The 8,278-nt window shown below is 37.2% G+C and overlaps 1 protein-coding gene across 1 annotated transcript; it reads left to right on the forward strand.

Annotated features, from left to right (window-relative positions):
• Positions 1-452: 452 nt before the first annotated feature.
• Positions 453-8,278, forward strand: GNPDA2 (glucosamine-6-phosphate deaminase 2). The gene is made up of 7 exons (XM_032185960.1): positions 453-562; positions 1,612-1,776; positions 2,090-2,191; positions 2,701-2,883; positions 3,230-3,414; positions 3,508-3,682; positions 7,226-8,278. Exons 2-7 carry the CDS (start codon positions 1,653-1,655, stop codon positions 7,282-7,284), a joined length of 828 nt encoding a protein of 275 aa, XP_032041851.1. The 5' UTR covers positions 453-562; positions 1,612-1,652; the 3' UTR covers positions 7,285-8,278.

Raw genomic sequence — 8,278 nt, forward strand, 5'->3', positions numbered from 1 at the left:
TCCTGAAGACCCCAGAGCTTCCCTAACAGCCCTTTTGCCCCAGACAGGGGCTCTGAACAAAAGCCTCACCATAGGGCCCTATGAGAAGAACTGGGGGTCAGCTTCTTCTCACAGATAACTAGTGATAGGACCAGAGGGAATGGCCTCCAGTTGCGCCGGGAGAGGTTTGAGGTTGAAAACGAAGAGACATTTCTTCCCAGAAAGAGCAGACGGGCACTGGGACGGGTTGCCCAGGGAGGTGGTGGCATCACTGCCCCTGGGGGTGTTTAGGGAAAGGCTGAACGTGGTGCTTAGGGACACGATTTAGTGGGTGACATTGGTGGTGGTGGAATGATTGGACCAATTGATTTTGGTGCTCCTACAACCTCTGATGGCCCGTCCCGCCCCGCCCCGCCCGCAGCCGCTGCCCCGCCGCATGCGCGGAGGCTGCCTCCCGCCCGCCCGCTTCCGCTCCTCGCCGGCTGCCTCCGGGTCGCGGCCGGCCTGCGGAGGGGCGGCGGTGGTGGCGGCTCCATCGCCCTTCTCCCGCTGCTGCTCGGCGCCGCTGAGGCCTCTCCCGGGGGTGAGCGGCGCCGGGGCAGGGGCGCATTTGGTGGTGGGGGGGGGGAGGGGAGGATTGGGCCCGGGCTGCGGTGGAGGCGGTCGGTGGGGCCGTAGGTCTGTCTGTAGGTCTGTCTGTAGGTCTGTCTGTAGGTCTGTCTGTAGGTCTGTCTGTAGGTCTGTCTGTAGGTCTGTCTGTCCCGCGGGGGCCCGCCTGAAGCGCCGTTCTCCGGCCGCCCTTCTCCTGTTTAACATCGCCGCGTCCTGGTAAAGCTTTGGCCTGCAGCCCTAGAGTTGCGGGGTCTGTTTACTGGGTGTCCTCCTGGAGGAGGCGGTGTTTGGGTTTTTCAGCACCTGTATGATAGCGTTTCCCATGCAAAGGTGAGTTTGGTTTGTTATGATTTTACGCCAGCAAGAGATGCTGTGCCTCCCTGCCTTCTTTTATGAGAGCAGCAGGTACTGCCCTGCTGAGTGCTACAGTACCTTAATGTGTGTGTCTTCTGAAACTGGTCTCCCGTCTCCGGTTAGCTACAAGTAGCATGTGTTAATTGTGGCTTGGCACCTAGGAGGCCTCAGGCTCCTGACAGTGCTGTGGGGTTTGTGCTGATACCAAGCACGCTATGGCCTGCAGAGAAAGAAGAGTTGGTTTTGACATTTTTGGCACTCAGCTGGTAACAGGAAACAAGGTTTAATCTCAGTGTTTGTGTTTCTTTGCTTTATATTTCAAGCAGAATATATTCCTTTTTTTCTCGTAAAAGTGAGAAGACTGAAATTCAAAATGACTTGCTCCCATTTTGTTTGAACTTTTCTTTATGAGTTCCTTTAAATTAGTGTGCAACTTTTAATGCATCTTTTTGACTGGCATGTGTCACTTGTAGCTTGTTTTTTGAGTGTCTGGCAGTCCAGTTTGAACTAGAACTGCAAGACTACAGTACACTGCTGTAGGTAAAATACCCTTTCTATTTAATTAGTACTATACCTTGTCATTATAAAAAAGGACTTTTACCTGTCTGTTGTCCAGGAGTTTTACAGCTATTGATGTGGTGCTTATTTTTAAAACTTTTTCTTTAGGTTTAAGTTCATTTTTACTGTACAAGCTCCTCGCTGCCATAATGAGGCTAGTCATTCTTGAAGATTACGATCAGGCAAGTGAATGGGCAGCAAAATACATCTGCAATCGTATTATCCAATTCAAGCCCAGTCAAGGAAGATATTTCACGCTTGGTCTACCAACAGGCAAGTCTTATTCAAAGCCTACATAATTGACTACACTTAGAACTGTATTTACATCACTGCTAAAAGATACTGTATTTAAAAGAACACAAACGTACTTCTGATAATGCTTCAACATGTTTCTATTTTAATAGGGATTTGGTTGTGTGTAAAAAAAAAAGTGGTGAAAAGGTTTGAGAAACTGAGAAATTGTAGATGAGAAATAACAGTTCTTTTAATTATGTTGAAAAGCATCATAGCAAAATGTGACTATAATGATACTTAAATAGACAAAGTGTATGGATATATAGAACAGTGGAAAAACTTTGTTTAACAGGGAGTACACCCCTGGGATGCTACAAAAAGCTGATAGAATATCACAAGAATGGAGATCTTTCTTTCAAATATGTAAAGACATTCAACATGGACGAATATGTGGGTAAGCTCTAGTGCTAATTATTTGAGAAGACTGTATACAGTTTGTTGTTTTTTTTTTTTCCTTTATTAACAGTTGTACACTTCCACAAAGCACAAGACTAGCATTTTATTGTTATGCTTCTCCATTAAACCTGGGGACATTTGAAGCATTTGATCTGTTTATATACCAAAATGCAAACAAGTAACTAGTCCGTGTGGATCCTGGGCTAAATTAAGTAATCACAAATCACTTCCTTCCTACAGAAAGTGTTGTTCCATAGCATTATTACATTTGTTTTGAAGACTTAATACTCTTAGTGATATGATGTATACTAAGTGAAAGTAAACAAATTGTCTCATGTATATCAACAGGAAGTCTATCTTAGTATAATTTCAAATACTTCTTTGTCTCGTTTCTTACTGCTCAAGAAAGCCTTGTCTTGCATGCCCCATATTGGCTACATGTAGGCTAGAACTAAGGCTAATTGCTGAAGTCTTGCAATATGTTAATTTGATTTTAAATGATTTCAGGGCTTCCCAGAAATCATCCAGAGAGCTATCATTCGTATATGTGGAATAACTTCTTTAAGCATATTGACATAGACCCAAATAATGCTCATATCCTTGATGGGAATGCTCCAGACTTACAGGCAGAATGTGATGCATTTGAAAAGAAAATTGAAGAAGCAGGGGGGATCGATCTGTTCGTTGGAGGTATGAGGAAATGCTCTGTGGTTAGTTATGGTTCAAACAAAATATTGACTCTTTAGACATGATCTTCAGAACATAGCTAAAACTACTTCGTATTGTAGTGTAAGAAAATTCTGTGACTGACAAAGAATTGGTATAGATACCAAAACAGAATGCTTGGTGTCCAGTTTTCTAATGATAACGTAGTTTAAGTAAGTTTTGAACGCTTTTTTTTTTTTTTTTTTTAAATTGAAAATGAGAAAGCAAAACAAAAGAATGAATCCTAAAACCTTTTTATTCTTTCACAATGTTTGAGAATATTTGTTGACTCGCAGGTCTGGAATGATTTGCTCTCTTTAACTTTGAAAAGGCATTGGTCCAGATGGCCACATTGCATTCAATGAACCCGGATCAAGTTTGTCTTCAAGAACAAGATTAAAGACTTTAGCAATGGACACCATTTTGGCAAATGCTAAGTACTTTGATGGAGACTTATCTAAAGTACCAACTATGGCGCTAACAGTTGGTGTGGGTACAGTGATGGATGCTAGAGAAGTAAGAATTCATTTAGTTCTAGTTGCATGTATCTGTTTTCAAGACTTGTTTGTGTTGATATGAGGACTGAAAGTAGAGACCTTTGTTTTGCAGGTGATGATTCTTATAACAGGTGCACATAAGGCTTTTGCATTGTACAAAGCGATTGAAGAAGGTGTCAATCACATGTGGACAGTTTCTGCTTTCCAGCAGCACCCTCGTACTATCTTTGTGTGTGATGAAGATGCTACTTTAGAACTAAGAGTTAAAACTGTGAAGTACTTTAAAGGTGAGCACTGAATCAGAAGTTACCTATATTAAAATTAAGTAAGTCTAGCTACCATAATGTGTCAGAAGGCCCAACGTATAATGTTATTTATTCAAAATACTAAATGTTAACTTATGTCTTGTGAGTGGAAAAGCACTAGGAGATGTGACTTATGTTACTTCCATCTGAAAGGACAGTTGCTTGATACATTCTTGACAAATCTTCTTTGAATAGAATATTTCCTTTGCTTCCTATTGGACATGATAATATATAAACTTCAGCATATAAGACATAAGACATATATAAGACAGCAGCTGTCTGGTATTCCAGAATACTGATTCTAAATAGAAAGTGGAAAAGTTTCATTTGCGTTGTTTTCTTTTAAGCCTGATAAATTTTATACTGCGTTTTCTATGGTGTCTTTCCACTTAAGTGTCTTTTAAGTGCTATCTAGTAAACTTCAGATGTGTGATATGGGGTTTGAAGTCAACTGAGGATGTTTTTCATACAGTGCAATTTGCATAACAGTCTATATTGATTGTTAATGCATTGCACTTACTCTGCTCTTTATATCTGTAGTAAGTATATTGAGGCAGGCTTAAAGTTTGGATTTTTGATATTAACATCCATGAACATGGTTACTTCAGTTTAACTGAGTCTGTAGAAGCTGAGAAAAATAGTTTTCTCCTAACTATATTAGCACAGCAAATTGTGATTGTATATGTCAGTCATCTTACTGGAATGGTTATTCGTAGTAGCTGAGGCATCTGACGTCAAAGCTGTCATTGATGACCTTTTTTTGAGCATTTTATCACTACTGTCCTTAGGTGCATTAGATTATAAAATCTGGCTTTACTGTGGTTTGATCCTGATATCACTTGTAGCTAACTCTAACTTTGAATTTCTCAGTATATTGTTATTTGCTACATATTTGTGAGAGGGGTGGTCTTCCCCTGTGTCACACTGCTGGATAGTACTGTTTTCAAAGATAAACCTCCTTAACTGCTTGGGTGAATTTTAAACATTATCCAGTGTTCATATAAACAAAAGCTTTGCTTGAGAAAGATATAAACCTACTAACGTACAATTATTGATGAATGATGCTGATATTAAACATTGCTTTAAAAAAAAAAAAAAAACAAGGGCTACAGTATGTGAATGTGCTGTTGTGTCACAACGTATTATTACCCTGTAAGCACATACAAAGTGACAAAATTCTTATTGACTGGCTTAATTTTTCCTGTTCATAAATCAGTCAGGTTTTCTTGCTTTAAGGCAGAGGACAAATCAAACCTGGAATTATTTCTGAATCTTGATCTCCAGGTTGGACAGATCTTTGTTTTAAGAAAGCTGGGTAGTTCTTGATGACTGACTGCTAGTCATGGTAGCTATTTACTGCAATTTTTTACTATTTAAAAAAATCTCAAGGTACTATGTGAAACTTCAAATTCTTTCTGATAATAAATCACCACCCTGGCTGGTAACTAGAATAGCTCCCCTTCACTGTTTTTTTTAACTTGTTGAAACTGTTAGAAGCTAAAGTTATCAAGGATATTAAATGTTTTTATTGAAAGGGGGAAAAGTAACCTTCTTTACTTTTCCCTTCATTTACTTTCTTGCAGAAGGAAGCAGAAAATAAACTTTGAATTTACTAATCAATCTGAAGAAAAGTTAATTCAGGATGGCTTTTCTGTACTTGTATATGCTCCTAAATTTCTGTGTAATATTTTAACTTGATCTGGGTTGAGTAGGCAGCAAGACTCTTCATTTGAAATAATTGCTTTGGTATCTATCAAGTAAGGGATTCTGGTACATACCTTTGTTTAAAAAAAAAAAAAACAACTTTTGTTTCTAACTGTACTTCCTGAAACACATCAACTAACAGGATTTAAATATATTTCGTTACATATGGAAGTGGCAGTACTTTGTAGGCATTTTTCATGCCTTCAGGAAGTGGATAATTCTTTTCTCTTTTTTTAGAAAAGAAAAACACTGGTTGGAAGTGTTGTGCTTTTAAAGTTCAAAACATGGTTCCAGACTGAGTAATGTGTGAAGCTGTTACTGCTCTTTCAGTACAAATCCCTTTTGTTTCAAATTTGTACTTAACATTTTCCCACTTACTGTCAAACTCCTAGAAAACTTTAATGACTTGATCTTTCCTAGGTATGTCAGACAAATAGTTATCCTTCATGAAATTTAAGAAATACTTCCTTTGCACCTTAGTTATGTTGATTTCCAAGGGTTGTGATATTTTGTCTTGTTTTGTTTTAGCACAAAGATCTGCAGCTAAGTCAGTCATTACTTCCAGAGACAAAAATGACCTGGGTTTTTTAGTCTGTTCTAGGTGTGTTGGCTTTTTAGTATGGTTGAATGTGTTACTTAATAGAAAAAGGAATAGTAATTTGAATTTTATTTTAATTAACCACAAAAATTAGAAATAGATGCTGAATAAAATGTTTTTTGCTGTGGTCACCTAAAGTAATGAGCTCAGACTGTACAGTTATTCAAGCTTTGCTGCAGTGATGGGAAGTTTGTCACAGGATACATGATATAGCAAAGGTATTGGTATATTCTTTGCCACTGATGATCACTCAAATATGCACTTACTGTCAGACTTCTTCCACGTTTTTTAAGAAAATCTCTACTTTTAATGTTGCATATTACTTAAATTTATAGTTTTAGAAGTTAATCTTTAGTTTGGTGCTAAACTGGACTCTTTGCAAAATGTGAATGTTGATCAGTTGTTATTACTAGTTTGTAAGGTGAAATAAAGTTTAAAAACATACTAGTGACTGAATAGCATGTATTGGTTAACACTTGGTAGGTAACGCTTCTACTGAGTTATAACCAAATAATGTAAAACTTTTTTTTCTTGTTAAATTGTTCTATTTTTCCCATCACTCTCCAATATTTTCTGAATAGAAAATAAAAGCAATATTCCAAGTCACAACTGTGGATAATCTGTATATGACCAGAAAAAGAATAGGAACTAGTCAAGTTCTAAATCAAGTTCCCAGTTGAACTAGTCAAGTTCTAAATTTGCATTAATAGTCTGTTTGATTTTTGCCTGTCTAGGACCAGATATATATGATTATACTTACAAAGATAACACAATGCTAGAATGTCGCAACTCAAGCTGTAAAAGTATTAGTATGTATAAATCTAATTTTTATGACAAAATGTGATGTAAATAATTTTATGTTGCTATTATAGTTTTTAATACAAAAGAGTGATGGGTGGATCTCTCATTATGTGTTGAATTGATTTGGAAGTATTCCAGATCTTTTTGACTGGTTGTCGTAGCTGTCTTGTCCCTGTTCAGTTTATACTGAAGATGTCAATAAGTATTTAAGTGATATATATACATATATACACACACACATATATGCATGCTGTCTTAATTTATTTACTTCTGATTTTAACCTACCTTGAATAGCCATTCTTTTTTCAGTAAACTGTTTAAAATGTGTAATTTGACGTAAAGCCCAAATAAAAATGTGGATAGAGAGACATGTTGAAAAAGTATAACAATTGTAAAGCTGGCATTGTTGCTTTCCCCCCAAGGTTTAATGCATGTGCACAATAAACTTGTGGACCCACTGTACAGTATGAAAGAAAACTGAAAGAAGAATTGAAGAAGAACTCCATGTGGGTCAACAGCAACAGTTTTAGGTAGCAGATGAGTTCACTGCTATGCAATATGTTGAAAACTGTTTAAAATGGGGAATCCATGTACTGTATTTTTTAAAAGGTCCAGTATCTGTACATTCACATTCCATCTCTATTTGCTATGTCATGCATTTTGCTTTAAAATTTGGAACTCCGTTGTTGGCTGTTACAAAAACTAAATGGAACAGAACAAACCTGTGGGAGACTGCATGTTACATTTGGGGGTGGGGGTGTGGGGGGGGCGCAGAGCACTTATTTTAGCACAGCAATGTAATGCATCTGATAGAGAAAATATTTTATTTTTAAAAATTTGTAATTTTGGCTCCATTAGTGCAACTACACTTTGCATTTGTGTTTCTAGGCAGAATGTTTTTGGCCTTTGTTAAATACTATGGACTTGTAATAGCTGTACAATTTCTACTATGAAATGTTTTGTTTACATGTATCTAATGCACACTGAGCTTTTGCACTTGGTTGCCTTAAATTTATCTTATACAAACAGTTTTGGGGCATCTCAAGTCCTGCTGTACAATTCAGGCAAATAAAAAAAAACAGTGCCTATAAATGCACCCAATTGTTCAAAGTGTCATAGCTTATTCCAGTTGCAAACATTAAGCTTCTGTCATAGCACTTTCTCCTCTCATGTATTTCAACTTAACTTAGGATTTTTCAATTTTTCATAATTAAGCTTTATCCATAAGGAGAAATTTAAGTGTTCCTTTCTGGAGGTACATGTTTAACTATCAGCTGTTACCATTAAATGCCTGCAAAGAGGTTAATTTCTAGGAACATAATGTCTACTAGTTTAAATTATCATGTATTAAAATCATTGTTAACTACTGTAATAATTACCTCTCATTGTATCACTATAAATATTGAACTGCTACAAGGAATGTTATTTCCTACTTTAAAAAAGTAAAATGTAAATATAAAGCTATCATTTCCAAA

The sequence above is a fragment of the Aythya fuligula genome, chromosome 4, assembly GCF_009819795.1.
Source record: "Aythya fuligula isolate bAytFul2 chromosome 4, bAytFul2.pri, whole genome shotgun sequence".
NCBI classification, from domain to species: Eukaryota; Metazoa; Chordata; class Aves; order Anseriformes; family Anatidae; genus Aythya; species Aythya fuligula.

Bases quoted from the DNA above. Each gene is read 5' to 3' on its own strand.
- GNPDA2 (XM_032185960.1), top strand. From the start codon at position 1,653: ATGAGGCTAGTCATTCTTGAAGATTACGATCAGGCAAGTGAATGGGCA. The intron at 1,777-2,089 runs GCAAGTCTTATT...TTTGTTTAACAG, and splicing joins CACGCTTGGTCTACCAACAG to GGAGTACACCCCTGGGATGC. The intron at 2,192-2,700 runs GTAAGCTCTAGT...AAATGATTTCAG, and splicing joins CAACATGGACGAATATGTGG to GGCTTCCCAGAAATCATCCA.